The sequence below is a fragment of the Miscanthus floridulus genome, chromosome 3, assembly GCF_019320115.1.
Source record: "Miscanthus floridulus cultivar M001 chromosome 3, ASM1932011v1, whole genome shotgun sequence".
Classification (NCBI taxonomy): Eukaryota; Viridiplantae; Streptophyta; class Magnoliopsida; order Poales; family Poaceae; genus Miscanthus; species Miscanthus floridulus.
Genome location: NC_089582.1, coordinates 30,280,575 through 30,303,639, shown reverse-complemented (window position 1 = coordinate 30,303,639; position 23,065 = coordinate 30,280,575). Strand labels below are relative to the sequence as shown.

The window sequence follows — 23,065 nt, the reverse complement described above, 5'->3', positions numbered from 1 at the left end:
GGCTTTGCCGATTGCCCGACAAAAGGCACTCGGCAAAGACGCCTTTGCCGGCCCATTTTTTGCCGAGTGGCCTTTGCCGAGTGCAAATTGGGCTTTGCCGAGTGCCCCTGACACTCGGCAAATCCACTGAGTCCGGTTGTGTATTGACAATATTGTTGTAAAACCTACTGATAAAAGTTCAACTGTGTATGTAGAGAAAGCCTTGCATTTGCTCTGCATAGAAAACATGAAGCAAAGAATGAAACGCTGAAACATTGTGATTCTCTCAAATGAAAACAAATCTATTGTACTAAAAGGCTGTTGAATTGACCAGGTTTTCGATCCGGCTGCCTCTTCCCACTTCCATTTGGTCGAGAACAAGGTTTTGTTTACGATAGCAGTGCGCATCTACTCGTCTAACTCTGGGGTGTGGAGTCCTGTCGGAATAGACTGGAGTGACCTTCGCTTGCGCAGGGCCAGCGCGTATGCTAATGGCATGGTGTATGTGGTCTTGTATGGGGGAATGAATCAGATACTTGTGATGGATGTGGAAGGCAACACAAGGAAGACCATCCATGTTCCCTTACAGAAGGGCGATGAGTTCAGGCTATGTTATGATTATGTTGGCCAATCCCAAGGGCGTTTGCATTTGATTTACCATGCTGACCTTGACCTGGATTATGATGACCCCCCCCCCCCCCCCCCCACACACACACACACACACACAGAGAGAGAAAATCAGAATTATGAACTGGTCATATGGGTTCTTGAGGATTATGATACAGACACTGTAACCTCTTTGAAGGTCTTTGGATCGATAAGTCCCGGAACGACCAATGAATTCGAAGTGGTTGCAATTCATCCAAATCACAATTTGGTATTTCTTATTCAGCACTATAAAGATGAGCTCAGATCATATAACATGGATAGCAAGGAAGTGTGCCGTCTCTGCACTCTTGATCCTGGCTGTTATGGTGTACCGCAGCTTGGGTAAATTTAGTAGGATTGGGTGATACCTTTAACTGATGCTTGTGCCTCGATTGGTTATGTATGTGGTCCAGTTAATACTGCAGCCTGGTCAGACATTTCCCTCTACTAAGACTTTCTCCAACGATAAAACACAAATATGAGATCTATTCCAAGCATTTGAGTCACGTACAGGCAAAGGGTCACGATCCCAAAACCCTCCTTCTCCAACAGCGACCCCAAAGACTCCCAGTTTCCTCCGTCTTCGTCTTCCTCGCGGCCAGCCACCGAGCTGCGAGCTCCGGCACGAGATCCGGCGAGAAAATCAAATAACCGGCGAGAAAATCAAATAAAAGATTTGAGCAAGCAGTGAGCAGCGAGCAAGGGCAGATCCGCGAGTCGTGGTACCTTTGAATGCCAAGATCAACGAGCTCCTGGATGGCGGCGCGTAGAGGTGCCTCACGGCGGCGTCGATGGAGGCCTTGTCGTCCTCCCCCGCGGCGGTGTAGACCTTGGCGAACCGGCGCATAGCGCGGTGCCCGAGCTCGCGCGCGTCGACCGTCCGCTCGGCGGTGAAGAGGCAATTGCCATCGGCGTCGACCTCCCCGCCGTGGTCGAGGCGGAAGACCACGGGCGCCGGCGCAGCCCCTTCGGAGCCCGGCGAGGAGGGCTTCCACGCGACGCCGCGCTCCCAGATCCGGTGGAGGCGGCAGCGCTGCTGGTCCTCGAGCGCCCAGACCGCGTCCCAGCCCAGCACCGGCAGAGGACCTCCCGATCCGGCAGATGGGAGGTCCGGCGACGGGCCTAGGGCGGCGGTGGTGGTGGGGATGGAGGCCAGCGACCACGTGATGGGGGCGGACGGGAGGAAGCCACGCGCCTGCGGGGGAGAAAAACGAAGGGAGAGGGGAAGGGAGAGAAATGGAGGGAAGGCAGAGAGAGGGAGAGAGATGCGAGGGAGGAACGGAGGCAGGAGCGAGGGGAGGGGCCGCGCGGTGGTGCCGGGTGGGCGCGCAACGCGAGCCGTCGGTGGTCTAGACATTTGCGTCGTCTCCCACTCGAGACGTTTATTTGCGTATCGGATCGCCTTGAACGCAAAATACGTGCTATGTTTGGGTCATCCGTTGGACCGTGTTTCTGGTAAAAAAACACTATAGACGACCTATTTTGTATTTGGGTTGCATTGTTGGAGAGGGTCTAGCACTTCAGCTCGCGCGTGCCTACGTCACCCGGAATTCATACGTGCAGCAACGTCGCCCCGGATTCGTCTTCTGTGGACAGCAGCGCTCCACGTCACCCTCGGATGGGTGGCGCAGCCGTAGCCGCATGTTGTTTCCCAGCTTCTTCTTCCTGGTCAACGCCGCTTCCTTAGCCCTTTGCCCCTTCCATCTCTGCCCAAGCCCCGATCAGACAAGGTGCTAGGGTTTAGAATACGAGGCTTTTACTAGTCTGTTATTATAAAAGTTAGTAATTACCTATAAGTTATTAAAAGTTAAATTTTTATAGGTGTCATTGCTCTTAACTCTTTTGTCCTTCATGTTACTTCTGTCAGATTTAATCAAACTACGTGTGTGAAAAGTCAAAAATACCCTTAGGTCTAAATATACAATTAATTTTTTAGCATCTTAATGATCTCAAATGAAAAAAACTCAAAACTAAAAAGTTATATATCTCATCGAGATCTACAATATTTTTATAAAATTATCTTTATTTGATTCTATATAAAAAATATGATTTTTCTAAGACATTAATAATATCAAATCATATTTTTTTACAGAATTAAATGAAGATAATTTTTATAGATATTGTCGAGATCTACAACTTTCTAGTTTTGAGTTTTTTCATTTGAGGTCATTAAGATGTCTAAAAAAAATGGCCTCGTTCGCTGGTCTGAAACTTAGCTGAAACTGGATGGTTTTGTGAGAGAGGAACACTGTAGCAGTCGATTGATGAACAGTGTTTTATAAGGAGGAGCAGCCGGCTGGTCTGGAAAAATCAGACCAGTGAACGCAGCCAATAATTGCATATTCAGACCTCAGGATATTTTGAACTTTTCACAACCGCAGTTTGACACCGTTAGAGTTAAATATGACGAAAGTGGCGTGAAGGATAAAATAGTTAACTCAACTTTTTTTTAATGACATATAGATAATTATCAACTTTTTATAATGACACACAGTTAAAGGCCTCCCAGAATTTCCCCAATTCCTGTGTCGATTTCGCTTCCTCGGCACCGTCCAGCGCCGCCACCGTCAGTCGGCCCCAGCCATCTCCGGCGTCGGTACGCTTCCCTGCTGGCTGGTACGTTCCGCTTGCCTCCCCGATGCTGCATTCTCTCTCTCTCTCTCGCAAGTGCATCTTCATTCAAATTCCCCGTCTCGATCTGCCGGTTCGCAGATTGCTCGCGGTGACATGGACTTCTCCAAGAGGAGCGTGGGCGCGGTGGCCGGCCTCCCTGACGACACCCTGGTGGAGATCCTCTCCCGCGTTCCGTTTAAGTCACTCTGCAGATGCAAGTGCGTCTCCAAGGCCTGGTGCGACCTCATCACTGACCCCCTCAACCGCAAGAAGCTACCTCAGACCCTAGAAGGGTTCTTCTTAGTTGTTGACCGCTGCGTCGACGACTCCGACAGTGACGATGGAGGTGGCGAAGACATCGGCAGTGATGGAGGCAGCGACAACTCTGACAGTGATGATGGAGATGGCGAAGACAGTGGTAGTGATGCAGGCGGCAAAAACTCCGACAGTGATAATGGAGGTGGTGAAGTCGGCGGCAGTGATGGAGGCGGCGACGATAGCCACAGTGTCAATACAGATGGTGAAGACAAGAGCGGTGACGATGGAGGTGGCGACGACAATGACAGTGATGATGGAGATGGTGAAGACAGCAGTAGTGATGGAGGCGACAATGACAACTTGCAACACCAAGTCTGTGTGCATTTCATCGACATGTTAGGGAGACCCCCGCGTCCTGTGGACCATTGCTTCCCGTTCCTGACTGAACTGCCGGGCATTGTGAACATTTGTGTCTTGGATGACTGCAATGGCCTCCTCCTCTTTGGCTGTATCCAGGGATCAGGCGAATCACTTAGCAAGAGCTATATCGTGTCCAACCCTGCGACTGAGCAATGGGTCGTTGTGCCTGACCCTGACATGAAATGGCTGTCGTTCGCCTATTTGGTTTTTGATCCGGCTGCCTCTTCCCACTTCCATTTGGTCCAGAGCAGGGTGGACATGATACCAGTGCACATCTACTCGTCTAAATCTGGGGTGTGGAGTCCTGTCAGAAGTGACTGGAGTGACCTTCGCATAGCACCTGGCTTAGGCATCGCATATGTTAATGGCATGCTGTATGCGGTCTTGTCTGTGGGGGATCAGATAGCTGTGATGGACGTGGAAGGCAACACAAGGAAGATCATCCCTGTGCCCTTTCAGGAGGGCGATGAGTTCCGGCCGTGTTCTGATTATGTTGGCCAGTCCCAAGGTCGTTTGCATTTGATCTACCATGCTGACCTGGGTCATGATGAAATCTCCCCAGAACAGCAGAGTAATGAATTGTTCATATGGGTTCTTGAGGACTATGATACAGAAGAATGGGTCCTGAAGGACACTGTAAGCTTTTTGAAGCTGTTTGGAAAGATAACTGGCCAAACGATCGATGGCTTCGAAGTGGTTGCAATTCATCCAGATCACAATTTGGTATTTCTTATTCAGCACTTTAACCAGGAGCTGATATCATATAACATGGACAGCAAGGAAGTGTGTCATCTCTGCACTCTTGGAACTGGCTTTCAGTTTATCGCTCCATATGTTCCTTACTTCAAAGAGTTGTCAGCACTTGAAAATAAGCACTGAAAATTGTTGCTTGTGGGCTACTTATTAGGACGTTCATCCGAAATCAGAGTTTCCAATTATGTTGTACCTGGCAAATTGAGTAAATGTAGTAGGATTCGGTGATACCTTTTACTGGTGCTCCAAATGGTTATGTTTGTGGTCCAATTAATACTGCAACCTGTTCAGACTTATATGTAAGATAGCTTTACACCTAGTTGTCTCAATGCTTTGTGCTTCCAAAATGGCCTGTTCGGCTGCTCTTAAAAGCCAGCTTATAAGCCCTGGTACAATATTTTTCTCTCCCAAAAAATCAGCCATACAAATCAGCACAAGCGGCTTTACTAGTGGGTGATCACTATCTGGTGTTTTTCTTTTATTTTTTCCTTAGCCCAGTACATGTTCGTTTATACTGAATCTTTCAAGGTATTGAAAGCAACACATGGTAACAGAAAAATAAAAACGAAAGCTCTGCCACATTAACCTAAAAAAAAAGTCTAGTGATGAAAAGTACATGACAGAGCATAGCTTTTCTATATATGCTGTTTGATTGTGCCTGTGATATCAGAGCTTGCTTCGCTGTAGGCCTGTTCTGTATTTCTGCAGCTAATAGTTTGTCTGGTACTTTGCAGCTACTTAGTTTAACTGTACAAGTTAGCTTTGTGTGAATTATGATACTTGAGATATTACATGGCGCTTCTCAACTGAAACTCAAATGCCAAAAGAACTCGTATATAGTTTATTGTGAAAGTTCTGAGCTGTGGATGTTCTCCTTGTGAAAAAGTTGTATCAGGAAATAGTGCCAAAGGTCTACAGGTTAGCTAGGTGATGAGGTGAAGTGCCAAAGTTCAGGAAGCAATTACAGGAAAGGGCCCTCAGGCATTTTCATGTGAATTTGTGATGAAATCAGGGGACTGAATATCGAGCCATTACATGTTAGTTAATAATGAATTTGATGATATTCTTGCTGGTAAACTAGCAGACTCTCCCTGGATGTTTAAATGATGAATTTTAAGTTTCAAGACAAATGTTTAAGCTATACAATACTTTAGCATTGAATTGTGCAGAAAATATATCAGAGGGAAAGGTTACGGCGTTTCTATTCCCTGCATCCAGATTTCAGAAGATGATGATGTCTTGCAAGTATGCAACAGTGATGGGCTTTTGTTTGTTGAACTAGATGTAACAGATGGCATTGGAGTGTCGATGTGATTCTTGGTTCTTGCATCTAAGTTCTAAAAAATCATTATGCTTGTATTAAGGTGCTTATGTTTAAGGTATTGTTGATAGCAGATAAATGCAATTGATCGGATAGTAAAGGCTGATAAACTATTGCTCTCTGTGGGGAACCAACTGAATTACAGTCCTCCGAAGATGTTAAGAACTACATATGGTGAAACCTTTCATCAAACAAACTCAAATTTGAGGGTACAGTTACAGACTCTTCATGTGAAAATAACCAAGGGCTCGAGGAAAGACAATAAAGGATGGAAGGACACCAAATGAGCGATCACCGCTGCCTAAAATGCACAACCATTTCTCTTTATTCCGATCTCTAATGTGGTATACTTTCTTTAGAAAAAAAGATGTGTCGCTCCGTCGTAGCATCTTATAAGATCGTTTATACTGGTTATAAGGAGTTTGTGACTTTGTTTTCTAGTCTAGTGTAATGACTCAAGTGTACTCCGTAGAGATAAAGTTTCTTTTTTTTGCCGTTGAATAGATTCGAAAATCATAGTCTAAAACTCTAAATATTAAAATGATAAAAGAAAGAAGAAAAAAATTAAGGCAACGACCCATAGGGGTGGGCCCTTTTAACCCGAAAACCGACCTGAACCGAATCCGAATAACATGAATTATCAGTCTATTCGAGTCTCGGGTTTGGTTTTGATTTTATTTTAATTCATGGTACGGGTTAGGCTCAGTTTTTTAGGCTCTAAAACCTGAATAGACTGAATAACCTGAATAGGCCTCTCACAAGTCACAAATAGTGAGTGATCTAATAATGTGTTCATACTTGTATTTATTGCTCTTAATCTAAGGTATAAACTGTCAGATTACACTAAAATTACTATCTTTATTGTATATGTTTTATGAGGTCAAAGAAGACAATATTTGGAAAGAAATGACTAAAGAAATTATTTTTATGTTTGAAGAGCATGAGAAAAAATATTCGAACAACATTTGGTCAATTCAGTGGACCGAATAGATCGAACCGAAATATTTCCATTTTTGGGTTCGGTTCCTATTATTGTTTTCACACCTCTTATATCTCAGTTGATTAATATATATGAGAGTTTCAGGCGACGCTCCGCTCAACACTCTGCTCCCTCTCTCTCTCTCTCCCTCCCCGACGCCCGACGGGTATTGTGGATTGATGCATTTCAGTTAAAAGACCTGACGTGGCAAAGCCTTGCATTAAAATAGTACTTGGCATAGTTATTGTGCTTAAATCATTTTTAGAGTTCTGTATCTTAGGTAGGCAGTCCAGACGGTGGGGATGGTGGAGGGCGGTTTAGGGGCCCTGGTTGCGGTGGAGGCGGCCGGGTCAAGTCGGGTCGGGGGAGCTCCGGCGAGGGGGGTGGGAAGGCGGCCATCGCGGGCGCGCTAGGGCTCGGCCGGCGGCGGGGGAGCGGGCTGGAGCCGGGAGTCGGGGTGGAAGGCAATGAGCCGATGAAGAAGATGAACAACGCTGGGTCAGCTGGGGACGTTGGATCTTGATCCAATGGCTCAGATCCGTCACCTGAAAAAATTGAAAATTTAGACGCCTGTAATATAGCATTTTTTTTTTGTAAATTTCAGTTCTTGTTTTTTCAAACCCGAATTTTTCAGAGACTGAACAGATCGAACCAAAAAAAATGAACAGACCGAACACCTACCTCTAGTACTGACCTAGAACCACCCATTAGGTGGTGCATGTATGGTGCCGCAGTACTGCGCTCATCCATTTTCTGTAGGTTGTTTTAAAATCATAATTTATTCTAAACAAATTAGGTTACCCTGAAAATATAAAATATATATTTTTGTAACTTTTTTTGACCGAACAGGTAGGGGAGCCCACTTCTCTTTTTTTTTTTGCTTTTTTGATTAAATGAAAGAATGGTTTATGTACAACAAAGTGAGGTCAGCTAGGCCCAAAATAAAAAAAGATAAATTAAACATTATAGCTATCTCTCCAAAGACTAAGAGGGCCTTGCCTGTTAGACTTGGCTTTGTGTGCACACAAGCCAAGTTCATCTTTAAACTCCCATTTCCCAACATTGATGTTGATCTGACCATAATTGAAGAAAACTCTGTTTCTTGTGGTCCATATCACCCAACAGGCATGAAAGGTCCTAAATGGCTAGAAGGGGGTGAGTAGCCTATAAAAATTATCTACAAATTCACTATAGCAAATGGTTAGTACACTAAATGACGAAATGCAAATTTGCTCTAGCTTTACAAAGGTTGCAAGCCACCTACACCAATAATTCTAGTTGCTATGATCACATTACACTAGTGAGCTAGCTAAACAACTAAATTACCAACTAAGCTAAGCTACACTAGCTACTCAGCTACCTCTACACAAGATATCTCTAGGAATATAAATGCAAGAGGTATACCGCACGTGGCAAGAGATGATCAATCAGTCAATGAATACCAAATGAACACCGGGAGACACACGATTTTATCTTGAGGTTCACGTACTTGCCGGCACTCTAGTCCCCGTTGTGTCGACCACACACTTGGTGGTTCGCGAGCTAATTGGCACCACACCAAGCCGTTCACTAGGGCGTCACAAGAACCTACCCAAAGTGAGGGTAACTCAATGACACGAGCAATCCACTAGAGTACCTTTTGGCTCTCCACCAGGCAAAGGTCAAGAACCCCTTACAATCATGATTAGCATGGCCATGAACAAGCTCCACCTCATGCCAATCACCACAAGCTGCTTCAAGCCGTTTAGGTGGCAGCAACCACCAAGAGTAACAAAGAAAACCGCAGCCACAATAATTCCCAAGTGCCACTAGATGCAATCACTCAAGCAAATGCACAAAGGATAACTCTCAATCTCACTTTGATGATGAATCAATGGAGGAGATGAGTGGGAGATATTTGCTTAAGCTCACAAGGATGTATCACTGATGAAAATGTGCAAGATAGTGAGCCCAAGCTGTACCTCTACTATTTATAGAGTCACACAAGCTCCACTAGCCGTTATATATGCTCATGGGACCTCCGGAGACCGGACCCTAGGTCCAGACCATCTACAGTGAGTGTCCGGTTCATGGATGTGCGCCACCTGTCCCTGCGTTCAACCACAGACGTTGGATCTCAACGGTAACTTGATCAGCGCCAATAGCTCTTAGTCAATGCAACCGGACTGGACCTAGCAGTTAGGGTCCGGACCCCCAGCACCCGCGGGTCTGGTTGCTTCAATTTTCATGCAGAAAGCTCCCCGAGTGCGATTTTGAGACTGGACCTAGTCCGGCTCAAGCAACCTGACTGCCACAGTGCGAGTCCGGTTCTCCTCCTTGCATTACGCAACCGAGGCCTTTGCTGTGCCACAACCGGACCCTGCACTGTGGGTCCAGAGCTCCCACACGCCACGGTCTGAATCCACCTGCTCGCGCGCCTGGTGCTGCCACGCCGAGACCGGACCCTGCGCCCTACGTCCGGTCGTCCAGCGGCGCTGGGTCCAGGGCCGCCAAGGCCGTCCACTGGCTAGGGTTGCAGTCTGGACTGGACTCACTCCTAGGTTTGGAACCCCTACGCCAGCAGGGTCCGGTCCCCTGCCTTCTCCTCCTTTTCTTATTCTATCTCCTCAAACACTTCACCCTTGTTTCCAAGTTGCTAACCACAAAATGTATAACCCATGTGCATGTGTGTTAGCATTTTTCCAAGCATTTTTCAAGGGTTAATTCTTAGCACACTAGGTCCTAATGCCTATGCATGAATCATCTCACCTAGTGGCACTCAATAATCGCTTAGCCAAGTTTTTTCCCTCTTAATAGAACGGCTATCTATCCTAAACACCCTCACACCCTCTATGGTGTCTTGAGTGCCAAAACAAAATCCTATCATATACCTTTGCCTTGATCTCCATAGGATTTTTGTTTTTCTCTTTCTTCTTTTCCAAGTTAGAGCTTGATCACCCTTATCACATGTCCATCTCCACCTCCATAGAACCTAAGCTTTCCTCTCAATACGTGATCTCTTATCTATGATCCATTTATGCTGGGCAGACAATCAGGATTTCATGGAATGCTTTATGCTCTCTCTTTGTCTAAATCTGTAGCTGCCGAAATTCTCAATATACTACTACAAGGCAGTTCTTTAACCATGAGACAAAACATGATATTCTCAATATACTACTACAAGCACATCCAATGAGTAAAAATTACACATCCAAGTTGCAGGAGCTCGATCTGGGGAGGATAAGGAGGAGAGAGGAAGGGCTCATCGGTTCTTGGGACGAGGCAAGGTGGCCAGGTGGGGGCAGTCACGGAGCAGGGGTGGAGATCGAGCAGGTGGCTACCCGGCGAGGGGGTGGCCAGGCGAGGGGGACAACCCGGCGGCGGCCGCTGGGAGGCAGGGGCGCCGGGTGGCCGAGCCGCAGTGCGGCGGCGGGAGGGGCGTCGCGCCAGGGGCCGGGCCGAGAGTCGCGCCGACGCGCCGGGAAGGCGGGGGCCGGTGGCGGCGGCATGGGAAGGCGGCGGCCCGACAGCGGGGGGTGCCCATCCGGCGGCGGAGGGTGGCGGTCCGGCTGCGGGGGGTGGCGGCCCAGCGGCCGAGGTCGGTCCGGCGGCGCGGAGGGCGGTCCGGTGTGCGTGTGTGTGCGAGTGAGTGTGTGTGAGTAAGTGTGCTGCCGGATCGGGTAAAAACCAAAGGGCTTTGCTGAGTGCCCGTGATTTGGCACTCGGCAAAGTAAAGGTATGCCGAGTGCCAGATTCAAAACACTCGGCATTGTTTTTTTCAAATTTCCAACCGGTACGGTACTGGTAAGTGGGGCCGGCTTGGGTATGTTGCCGAGTGTCCACACTCGGCAACTATATTGTTTGCCGAGTGTCGTACAGTTAACACTCGGCAAAATAAAATTGATATTTCATGGCCACCCATCCTCCTTCTTCATAACGCGTTTTACTAAATTTGTTATGATGTAATTTGAAAATACCTTGTCAAATTCATTCAACAATGCATATTTGATTTTTCTACGAATATTAATCCATTATTTCATGCAGTTATAACTCAACTTCAATTTATATCAATTAAAATTCTATAATTGCAGTTAATAAATTAAAATTATCAAACGGATCCGAAAAATTACAAAAATTTGACGTGAACCAATCTATGTTGTCTATTGCCTATACAAAAAGTTTTGAAGTCAAACCCCAATTTGACCGTCACTTTGACTTCAAATCTTACCAGATTCTTCTCAACTCCTTGATTCTTTTTCGGAGATGCTTCGGTTTGTAAAGGTCGTACGTGACAAATTGTGCGAAACCTTCTTAATTTTTTACCACAGTCTCCATGTATGATATCATGAGATCTTGACAAATCTCGTGATTTTCAGACTTTGTTTGCTTTTTTAGAATTTAAAAACCATTCGGCCACACGTTCGTGGTCGTATTTCCTGAACAAAATGTTCGAAATTTCTTTTCATTTCCCAGGTAAGGCCCCAAAATGGACTCAATAACATGAATATGATTTTTCCACTCAATTTATTCCATTATTTGAATCACTTGCAGTTCAAATTTGACTTAAACAAAAAAAATTCTCTAAATGCAATAAATTAATTAAATATAACAAACAGATAAATATACCAAATTTTAAAATGTAGTACCACATGTTGTATGTGGAGAGCAGAAAAAGTTTGGGGAGCAGGAGAGAAAAAAAATTTATTATTTTGCCGAGTGCCAATAAAAAACACTCGTCAACAACATGATTTTGCCGAGTGTCCATAAAAAACACTCGGCAAACCTTGTCTTTGCCGAGTGTCTCTAACGGACACTCGATAAAGTTATAACGGCAGGGCGACGCACCCAACGGCCGTCACATGGCCGCCGCACGCCCAGCGCACGTGCCTCTACTTTGCCGAGTGTTTCGTTGTAGTTTGCCGAATGTTTTTTATTAGGCACTCGACAAAGTTGGGTTTTGCCGAGTGTTGAATTAAAAACACTCGGTAAATAGGATGTTTGCCGAGTGCCTGATGGAATGCACTCGGCAAACCCTCAGGCACTCGGCAATTCTACTGTTTCCGGTAGTGACTTTTCAGTTTTCATGACTAGTCAGTTTTGAGGTTAATGTGACAGAGCTTTCATTTTTAATTTCTGTTACCATGTGTTGTTTGCAATGCCACGAAAGATTCAGTATAAACACCAGACAGTACTCACTCACTAGTAAAGCCATGGAAAAAAAGAACGCATCATATATAAGGAGATTTATAATTCTGGAAGCTCAAAGGTAGCATTTAGAATATTCATTGAGACAACCAGATGTAAGGCTAGCTTACATATACTCGTCTGAACAGATTGCAGTATTAATTGAACCACATACATAGCCAATCGAAGAACCAAAGGTATCGCCCAATCCTACTACAGTTACCCAAGCTGCCAGGTACACCATAACAGGAAGATCTGATTTCGGCTGAATGTCCCAATAAGTAGCCCACAAGCAACAATTTCAGTGCTTATTTTCAAGCGCTGGCAACTCTGAGAAGTAGGGCACATATGGAAAGATGGGCACATAGCCAGGATCAAGAGTGCAGAGACGACAAAGTACCTTGCTGTCCATGTTATATGATATAAGCTCATCTTTATAGTGCTGAATAAGAAATACCAAATTGTGATCTGGATGAACTGCAACCACTTCGAAGTCATTGGTCGTTCCGGGACTCATCGATCCAAACAGCTTCAAAGAGCTTACAGTGTCCTTCAGGACCCATTCTTCTGTATCGTAATCCTCAAGAACCCATATGAACAATTCATAACTCTGATTTTCTGGGGGGATTTCATCACAATCCAGGTCAAGGTAAGCATGGTAAATCAAATGCAAATGCCCTTGGGATTGACCAACATAATCATAACACAGCCTGAACTCATAGCCCTCCTGTAAGGGAACATGGATGGTCTTCCTTGTGTTGCCTTCCACATCCATCACAAGTATCTGATTCAGTCCCTCATACAAGACCACATACACCATGCCATTAGCATACGCGCTGGCTCTGTGCAAGCCATGTTCTATGCGAAGGTCACCCCAGTCTATTCCGACAGGACTCCACACCCCAGAGTTAGACGAGTAGATGTGCACTGCTATCCGTGTTCTCGACCAAATGGAAGTGGGAAGAGGCAGCCGATCGAAAACCAAATAGAAGGACGAGTAAAGCCACTCCGTGTCAGGGCCGGGCACAGCGACCCATTGCTCAGTCGCAGGGTTGGACACGATATAATAGCTCTTGTTAAATGATTTGCCTGATCCCTGGCTACAGCCAAAGAGGAGGAGGAGGCCACTGCAGCCATCCAAGAGCATGATTTCCTCAATCCCAGGCAGCTCAGTCAGGAAGGGGAAGTAATGGTCCACAGGACGCGAGGGTCTCCCAAACACGTCGATGAAATGCACACAGACTTGGCGTCGCAAGTTGTTGCTGTCGTCGCCTCCATCACTCCTGCTGTCTTCACCATCTCCATCATCACTGTCGCTGTTGTCGCCACCTCCATCACTCTTGCTGTCTTCACCATCTCCATCATCACTGTCGCTGTCGTCGCCACCTCCATCACTCTTGCTGTCTTCACCATCTCCATCATCCCTGTCGCTGTCGACAACGAAGAAGAACCCTTCTAGGGTCTGGGGTAGCTTCTTGCGGTTGAGGGGGTCAGTGATGAGGTCGAGCCAGGCCTTGGAGACGCACTTGCAGCGGCAGAGGGACTTGACGGGGACGCGGGAGAGGATCTCCACGAGGGGGTCGTCGGGGAGCCCGGCGACCGCCTCCGCGTCGCGCGTCTTGGGGCAGTCCATTCCACCGAAAGCAAACTGCAAAGCGGGGGACCGAGCGAAAGATGCGAGGGGAATCAGGCATGCGTGAGAGAGAGAGAGAGATGCAGCAGCAGTCAGCAGGAAAGCGTACCGGCGCCGGAGACGACCGGGGCTGACGGTGACGGCGCTGGACGGTGCCGAGGAAGCGAAATCGACCGAGGAATTGGGCTAAAACACTAGCACCTTGTCTGACTCACTGACTCAGGGGCCGCTGGGCCGGGCAGTGGAGCAGACCAGGAGAGCAGGTTTGGGCTTCAAGGGCTGCGTTTTGTAAAATGAGTTTCTGGGCTGGGCCTCTTGCCCTCGCTGCTGGGCCAACAGTGACTAGTGTCTGGTCTTCATGACCGTCCAACAGATGGCTAGTGTTCCTCAAAAAAAAAAAAAAAAAAAAAGAGAGGATGCCTAGTGTATGATGATCTTATTCACTTCTCTCTACAAAGGTGAGTCTTGAGAATGTTTTATCAGATTTCCCAAAATCTGTAAAATGTGTGGTTAATAAAATCAGTTTTCAAGTAATTTACCGGTCAATAATAGGCGGATTTGCCCGAGAACGCTACAATAATGGGCAAAGGAACACTACAAAATTTAGGTTATTTGCAATGTGTCAATTAAAATAATTGTTGCGGTAATTAGGAGTTAGAACCGAGACAAAGGTACACAAGGGCTTATTTAATTGCCTCCTAGCTGGGAAATGGTGTGGATTTCAAAACAGAATCACATGGAAATGCCGAGGGCCCTTTCCTCTAATTGCTTCTGGAACTTTGGCACTTCACCTCATCACGTAGCTAAAAGCATCTCGAAGAGCCTCTTTAAATCTCACTTTCGAAATTATCATTTAAAGAGTCATTTGCATAATTAAAAATCGCTTTCATATATCTTTTCATTCTCCAGTGCACAGTCTAGAGAGTTATTCTCGTCTTCTCTTTTTAGCTAGCGAAAAATTCGAAATAAGAAATGACTATATTTGGATAACCATTTCGAGAAGCTGTTAGATGATAGTTTTTCACCAAAATCTCTATTCCTAACATTTAGGAAGGAAATAGAGTCTCTTGGAGATGCTCTTCTCTCGTAGAACTTTGGCACTGCTTCCTGATACAACTTCATCACAAGGACAACATCCACAGCTCAGAACTTTTAGCAAAAAATTGCAAGTTTTTTTGCCATTTAAGTTACATTAGAAAAGCGCCATGGAATATTTCAAGTATCATATACAGCTAACGTGTACAGTTAAATTAAGTAGCTCTTAAAGAACCATAGCAACTATTAGTTGCAGCAGTATAGAACAGGCCTACAGCGAAGCAAGCTCTGATATCGCAGGCACAATTTATTTTGGCAGAGGAAAATACCCAGCTTTTATAGAAAGCTCACAAGTTGCTGTTTGTCAGCGATACAAGAAAGAACTAAAAACAAAAGGCCGACACACACAGAATATAAATACTGGGGATTCCAGTTTGCGAAAGAAGCCTAAATAAAGCCACGCATACAAAAAGCCTGCATCAAACACCTTACAACCAGAATTTTGAGAAAGAACAGAACATTCGAGTTATTGACTAGGCTTCTCACAGCACGTCTTCAATTTCCATGCCGTCAGATTGCTTCCAGAACGCCTCCAGCCACAGCTTCATGACGCTGATTATATCTTCTAGGTATCTTGCATCTCCTTTTCTCAGCAGTATCTTCCACTTCTGCAGAAAGTTGAACATTTTGTGAAAGACCTCGTTAGTTGATCTTTGGAATTTCCTCTCTATCCCCATTTTATTTCGAGTAGTCCAGATTGACCACAGAACAACAGAAAATGCAAAGAGCTTAACATGATATTGTTTACTATTCAAAGGCAGCCAGTTATCAAAGAAATCTTGTAGGCTACAGGGTGCTCTGTCCCACCCCAAGGCTTCTTTAAAGCAAGCCCAAATTGATCTAGCTAGAATACACCGAAAAAAAAGATATGATTCTCATCTTCCCAAGCCCCACACAGGCAGCACTTGCCAGTACCCCTCCACTGTTTCTTTTTCAAGTTAGACCCTGTCTGGAGTCTACCCTGCATCACTAGCCACATAAAGACTCTAATTTTCATTGGAATTTTATTCTTCCATAGTTTGACCATTCTCCTGTTAACAATACCTCTAAACGATAATCTGCGATGCATAGACTTAGTTGAATATTGACCAGATTTTTCCAGTATCCATGAAAAGGTATCCTCTCCTTCAGATATAACAACATTATCGAGAATGTCCATCAGTCTTTTCCACTCATGCATATCCTCTATCCCTAGAGGCCTTCGAAATTCAATTTTCCATCCATGCACTGTCCAATGATTGTGGTAGAACCGCTCAAATTATATGGTCCACCTGTGCCTGTCATTGCCTTACAAACTTTTGACTGCAGCACATGGGAGCCAAACAATTCATGAAGTCTGTCGGGTGTCCTCGGAGAACCCCGAATCATCCACTTTCTTCTCTCGAGCAAGATCCATTAAAGAAGACATTGCAATATTACAACAGTTTGTACAAATACATAAATATGTTACATCAGAGTAAATGGCGGAAGTCTTACAAACCATAAGTTTACAAATTATCCATTAAGTTATTTCAAACTTATAAGCTTTAGCCAACTAGGCAGTAGGGTAGCATGACAGGTACCACTATGCAACACACAAAAGAGGGTTCACCCTGTCCAAGGGTGCACAACAAACTCTTCTACTGCTGGCTCTCCTCCTGCAACAAGGGTTTAACAAACCCTGAGTACAAAGGTACTTAACAAGACTTAACCGACGAAAAGAAAAGACTCCAATGATATGCAGGTAAGTCTGTAACAAGAATCAAGATTAACTTTTGCAGAAAAGCTTACTAATGTTTGATCCTTACTTTTAAAGTTTTAGCCCAAGTTAAGTAATTATGAGTCTCTCAATTGCACCTGATCTACATCAATCACTTCTTTAACCATCTCACCTTAGGATCAAATCACTAATGTTTCAGTTATTAACTACGATGTAGATCGGGGGATCGAGTCTCCTTCTCTGAGAAGCACGGCGATTTGAATTGATTTGGCCCAGCCGGGGTTTCCTTACCACACGACATATGCATTTCTCGGTCTCGGACCTACATATATCAACCCTCACTCGGCTCCCCCAAAATGTGAACCGGTCTGCGCTACCTGAGAGCACAGTACTCCACCTCCCTGCGCCAGTCCTGGTGGATTCACAGGATGGGTACACGCTACTCTCACCATCTCCACACTTCCAGTACACAATTGTCTTTTCACATAATGGAATAACAGAGATATCATGCTTACCGGAGTATGTGGCCAGTATTACAAGGTCTCGAACACAACATATCTACAACGGAATGGTCCTTAATCGACGCAGGTGGGGCACTACGTCAAGACTCCATTCTTGACGCAAGCAAAGAGTTCGCCCGGTCTCAAATTAATATTCATGATCATCATTAAGACTCAGGACCAACCCTGAGTGTGGAACCATTAACTCGTTACTTAACTCCTATCAACTAAGCATGACTAAGCCTTATTAACATATCATAGCTAATAGGGTGACAAGGATGAGTATTGAAAAGTCAAGGCAGGCATGCAACAATTGGTATTCAACCAACTCCTATTTACTTAAATGCAACAAGCCATAGACTTATGTGAATAGCATTTGTAAACACAAGGAAATAGGTTTATGCTTCGGGGCTTGCCTTAGGTGTCGAGGTTGTCAGTTAGTTCAGAAATACCACAGATACAAAATCCAACTCCGACTTAAAAGAATTCCACTACTGGGACTTGCTCAACAATGGAATTCCACTCTCGATTACTAAACGTAATTAAACATGCATGCTTTAGAATGATGAGATGCTAAGCATACATTAAGATGACTAAATAAAGGTAACTACTTGAATACAACTTTCCTTTGCGGTTAAGTTTGGTTAATTACTCACAAATCAATATTGTTTGTTATTATTATTAACAAGTTTAATATGAGTACAATAATCAAGTAAAGTAATTGCTAGGGAACAGCAAAGGGATTAGTGTTCCAAGGTCCACAATCAAGTCCAAAATCACACCCAAGCCATTTAGGGATTTATAGAAATCATTTTAGTATTTTTATTAATCCATAAAAGGCATTTAAATTATGTAAACAATTTATTTTTATCAAAACAGAGCCAAACTTTTTATGAAGGTTGATTGAAGCATAAAAAATATACAATAAAATTTTTATGATTTTAGGATAATTATTTTAACCTATAAAATTCATGGAAGATCCATTTATTAATTAAAAGAGATAAATTTTAAACCTACTAGACGTACTGAAAATGTACATTTCCTATTTTTCTTAGGTAGAGCATACAAAGATAATATTACACAAAAATTTTCATAAACTTATCAGTCTTAATTATTTAGTTATGAATTAATCAAGTTTTAGCATTTATTAACATTTTCAGAAAATCAAAAATCACACTGACAGTGACACCAGGGGTCACGCCAGCGCTGACCGCAGCACGGCGGCCGTTGACTGGCGGGTACTCGCCGACGGCGAGCTCGCCGGCGACGAGAGATACCACAACGGACTCTCCACTACCTCGCAAACCTCCTGACGCTACCGGTTGAAAATCTAGAGCACGGCAGCAAGCACGACGGCGTCCATGGCGGCTTGGCGGCGCTCCAGCACGACGGCGGTAATCAACGACGATGATACTGGCGACGTTAGCTATGCCTATACACTCTAGTCGATCATGTGAACCCGCCCGAGGGGTCATTCGGGCAGATTGGAGTCTGGGACGTGCTTGCCCGCGGCCAAGGTGGCACAACAGAGCAGAGCTTGCCAGCGCAACTATGCTCCGGCCAAACCCGAACCTAATTGGCTTAAATAGCGACCTAGGCAGTATCAAGAGCTCACCACGAAGCCGTTGCGCCTACTGGTTGAGACGGAGACGGGGCGGAGCTGCACGGTCGACGGTGAGGGCGATGACGGCGGCGCGAACCAACGGCAAGAACACGTTCTGACAGATTCTGTACGGTAGAGGTTAAACGGGTAAGTCGACGAGCATCACGGCATCAGGGCGGAGCTAGTATGCGAAACAGCTCGGTGAAAGACTCACCGGAGCGACCTGGCCACGGTGAGGTGGTCACGGCGGCGATGGCGAATTGCTGTGGTGGGAAGCGGCGGCGCGGGCAACTCCCGCGGTGCGAGACACTGCAAGCTAGCTCAACTAGAGCGCAAAGACGAGGCGGAGCTATGTGCGCGGTGGCCACGATGAAAACGACCGGCGGGCAGAGAGGAACGGGGGCGAGCGGAGAGGGAAGAAGATAGAGAGCAGCGGTGGCTCGGGCTTAAGTCGACGCGGTCGATGTTTCTGGGCGCGCCAGCAGCTGGTTGGCGTTGCCACCGCGAGCAGCTGCGTGCAACGCGTAGAAACAGCGGCGCTGGAGGGCGGCGGCTCGTCGGTGAAGCAGGCAGGCAAGCTGGTTGCCGACGTAGTACTGTAGCAGCATGATCAATCTTCTTCCTAATTTTTCTCCAGATCCTAAATGTAAACTTGAAAAGCTCCAGAAATAAAAGTTGTTCCTCTTGATATGATCTCCAGCATTGATTTAAGAATCATCTCCTAATTCTAAACAGATTGAGAGATCCAAGGTCAAGAACAAGAGCACTTTGAAACTGATTTCGGAACTTCAGTTAGGGTTTTGAAAATTTGATTTGGTTAGCTATCTTAGGGAATTTAATTAGTGATTAATCAACTAGCAAACCTTTCAATCAATAGTACCATCTTGTATTACAAACTTTATACTAACAATTGATACTAATGTTTGAACCATTTTATTTATGAATTTCATTTTTATAATCCCTCCAAAATTGAATTCAAAACGAAATTCCAGGACTTAGGCAAAATTGCAAAATTGCCTAAGTGTGGGTTTTCAATTCTGATTTCAATTTTTAGGTTCAATTTTTTTACTTGGTTGGACTTGAATTCATGCCCAACACTTGACACTAGTGTAAAGTACTCACTTTACACCTCAAAGTTTATTAGAGCATAAGTTCAAGTATTTTAGTGAAATTCCAAAATAGAAGGTAACAAAGTACCTTAAAAGAATTTTGGTTTCAACACATTACAACACACATGCATTGCATTGCTAATCAAAGAACATTGTTTTTAGTGGATGCAAAACTTGATTAGCTACTATGAGTGATTACTATGCATGATGATGACATGATCATGTTTTAGTGATGCTTAACACCAGGGGTGTTACAATGATCAACCACCACCACTTTCTGCATCTTGCAGAGATCAAAGGGGGATAAAAACTCAAGCCTTAGTGGTATATCTAAAACCCATACCTCCTCCTAGAAAAGTACATTCTTTCCATTACCCACTCTAGCAGTTAGGCCCCACTTTACAGAATTCCTAGTTTTCATTATCCCCTTCCAAAATTGAGATCCCTATTTACCCTCAGCCTGTGCAAAGGATTTGTTTTTGAAGTATTTTCTTTTAAGAATAGTGTAAACTTGATCATCATCCTTGGCTTTCAACATCCTCCATACCCACTTGCCCACTCCTCATTCATAGTCCTAGTGTCTATCACCCCTAAGCCCCCATAATCCTTTGGAATGCCGATATTCTCCCATCTAACCATGTGGTACTTAAATTTATCATTGACGCCCTGCCAGAAGAATTTGGACCTAATAGAGTCTAATTGTTGATGTATTCCTTCTTTCAGGTTGTACATCCCCATAATGTAAAGAGGAAGACTGCTCAAAGATGAATTGGTTAGGATCAGTCTACCCCCTGAAGACATGTGCTTTCCTTTCCAGGGTTGAAGTCTTTTCCTGGTTTTGGCCACTATCCCACTTAGAGCTTTAATCCCTAGATGAGCATCAGATATGGGAATACCAAGGTAAATCATAGGTAGATTCCCAATTGAGCAATTAAGCATGTTTGCAACTCTCTCCTGTTCATTTCTTTCAGCCCCTAGTACTAGAACTTCTGATTTGTGATAATTAATCTTTAAACCAGTCATCCACTCAAAGCAATACAACAAAATTTTGAGGCACAATCAAGCAGACATATATAAAAAAAAAAGCTATGCTCAGTCATGTATTTTTCATCAGTAGACAGTTTTGAGGTTAATGTGGCAGAGCTTTCGTTTTTAATGTTCCGTTACCATGTGTTGCTTTCAATGCCTTGAAAGATTCAGTATAAGCGTTAGACGACTTGGAAGCCTCTACGGAACATGTTCTACACAAGAACTCTTCAAGGCAGGTTAGTAGGGCACATTCCCTAAAAAAAAAGGTTAAAAGTGCACATCACATCGTGTTTAACTCTACAGACCTTGCGGGCTCCTAAAAAAGAACCCGTGGCCACGTCACCTAGAATCTTTTCGCTCGTTGGATGCAGACCATCGACGGTTCCAGCTGTTCCCGCATGATTTTACCTGGATCCGATTCTGTTATTACTGTTTCACTTCTTACCGCTTCCTATTGTAATCGTCGTTTCCACCTGGCTTCTTCTTCCTGCTTAGAGCATCTCCAAGACACTCTCCATATCCTTCCTAAACGTTAGGAATAGAGATTTGGTTGAAAAACTACCCTCCAACAGCTTCTCTAAATTGTCATTCAAATATAAGCTTCCATATTACCTGACCTGTCTTCTGTCAGGATTTGTCACTTGGCTATCCCACAGTTTCAGGCTTCATTTTGCATCGGTTAATATAGGTTCTACATTTATCTAGGCTGTTGTCTGAGAGGATTCGTATTGTCCTTTATTCTTCTGCAGCTCCTGCCTCTGTGACACCGCATTGCCTCACACAGGTATATATCTGCGTCTCATCCTCTATTTTGGATGCATCTGTGTACCTTGTGTTGTGCTATGTATTATTGTCATAACCCATATGACTTACATCGTAAATTTTTCCACTCCTCCCTGGCCTCACCTCTGGTTCCAGGCTGACGTTGTCCTTTAGTTGTCCCAAAGGTATGTCTCAGTTAGGGTATACCTATTGCCAATTGCCTGGCAACGACACATTTTATGGCTGAATTTTGTGCTAGTGAATATAGGTTCTATATTTACCTCAGCTGTCTTGTGAGAGGACTCCAATTGGTCTTCCTTGTGCTGCAGCTTCTGTTTCTGTGACACCGCAGTGTCTTGCACAGGTACATGCCTACGTCTTATCCTCTGTTTTGCATTTATACGTGTACCTCTTGTTGTGTTCTGCATTGTTGTTATGACTTATGTGACTAATATTGTGTTCTGCTTTTCTTTTATTTTTTTGGGCCGTTCCCCCCGGCTCCAGGGAAAAAAAAGGGAAAACAACATTTTAAAAAGGTTTTGTCTTGGGTTTTTCACAAACCAAAGGGGGAAAAAAAAGGGAGACTATAAATATTGATTCTGTTTTTACTGTCTACAAATAAATTTTGAAAAAAATGTGACGTTTTATTGTCGTTCTTGACACAGTCTGTGTCCACTATTTTTTTTACCTCGGTTGTTTAATGGGGGATTGGGGGCCATGTTTGCTTATTGCTTCTAGCCTCTCGCACGGCGCTTCTATTGTCCACTGAAAATGTTCACAGTACGTGTGCCGTACCTCACTATCCTGCAGCAAGTTGCACAGCAGTGCTGCTTTCCCTACATATCTGGTAGACATGAAATTCTCGAAGATGGTACTTACTTATATGGCATTGAGGTTGAATTGCCAGTTCCATATTCCCGTGTCAACTCACGAACACTTTTTTTTTTGGGAAAGTTCTGGCATGGAACAGGGACGGATCTACAGGATATGTCAGGTATGCACTGGCATACCCTGCAGGTCTAGCATGTATAGAGTATATATACATGTATATTTATTTGTAGTAAAACAGAAAAAACTTTCAAAATAACTAACTGAGGCTGCGCCATGCGGTGTGAGGCCTTTTCACTTTCGAGCCTCACGACCTCACCCTGTGACACGGCCTATACCAGCTACGGGCCGGCCTACGGCCACACGATGTCACTTGGAAGGACCCCACACGACGGGACTTTATGGTAGGAGTCCATCGATCCAATGCCATTGGGTCTCAGATCGCCGCCGTCTCTGATCATCGAAGCCGTACACGCGCTCAGGCGAGGCTACGAGGACACGACGTCACCACTAATCATGATTAAGATGGTCAGATTGAGGATCCGCCCCATCTACTTCGCTGCTGCTGGTCGGCTGCTGTGCGTGCACGACTAACGTGCTAGGCATAGATCTCGACTGCTAGCTACCGAGGTATTCCATCTCTGCTTTTGTCTCTTCTCTTTTATTTTATGTA

The 23,065-nt window shown here is 44.7% G+C and overlaps 3 protein-coding genes across 3 annotated transcripts; 1 reads left to right on the top strand and 2 right to left on the bottom strand.

The window, feature by feature from the left end:
- Positions 1–991: 991 nt before the first annotated feature.
- LOC136543436 (uncharacterized) lies at positions 992–1,984 on the bottom strand. The gene is made up of 2 exons (XM_066535883.1): positions 1,354–1,984; positions 992–1,237 (listed from the first exon to the last, which is right to left on the bottom strand). Exons 1-2 carry the CDS (start codon positions 1,982–1,984, stop codon positions 1,149–1,151), a joined length of 720 nt encoding a protein of 239 aa, XP_066391980.1. The 3' UTR covers positions 992–1,148.
- A 1,156-nt stretch (positions 1,985–3,140) lies between these two features.
- LOC136545361 (uncharacterized) lies at positions 3,141–4,890 on the top strand. Its single transcript, XM_066537387.1, has 2 exons — positions 3,141–3,243; positions 3,340–4,890. The coding sequence occupies exon 2, from the start codon at positions 3,355–3,357 to the stop codon at positions 4,795–4,797; it is 1,443 nt and encodes a 480-aa protein (XP_066393484.1). The 5' UTR covers positions 3,141–3,243; positions 3,340–3,354; the 3' UTR covers positions 4,798–4,890.
- Positions 4,891–12,292: 7,402 nt separating this feature from the next.
- LOC136545360 (uncharacterized) lies at positions 12,293–13,905 on the bottom strand. The gene is made up of 2 exons (XM_066537386.1): positions 13,877–13,905; positions 12,293–13,782 (listed from the first exon to the last, which is right to left on the bottom strand). Exon 2 carries the CDS (start codon positions 13,765–13,767, stop codon positions 12,436–12,438), a length of 1,332 nt encoding a protein of 443 aa, XP_066393483.1. The 5' UTR covers positions 13,768–13,782; positions 13,877–13,905; the 3' UTR covers positions 12,293–12,435.
- Positions 13,906–23,065: the final 9,160 nt, after the last annotated feature.

Bases quoted from the DNA above. Each gene is read 5' to 3' on its own strand.
- LOC136545360 (XM_066537386.1), bottom strand. From the start codon at position 13,767: ATGGACTGCCCCAAGACGCGCGACGCGGAGGCGGTCGCCGGGCTCCCC.
- LOC136545361 (XM_066537387.1), top strand. From the start codon at position 3,355: ATGGACTTCTCCAAGAGGAGCGTGGGCGCGGTGGCCGGCCTCCCTGAC.
- LOC136543436 (XM_066535883.1), bottom strand. From the start codon at position 1,984: ATGTCTAGACCACCGACGGCTCGCGTTGCGCGCCCACCCGGCACCACC. The intron at 1,238-1,353 runs GTACCACGACTC...CGGAGCTCGCAG, and splicing joins GTTGATCTTGGCATTCAAAG to CTCGGTGGCTGGCCGCGAGG.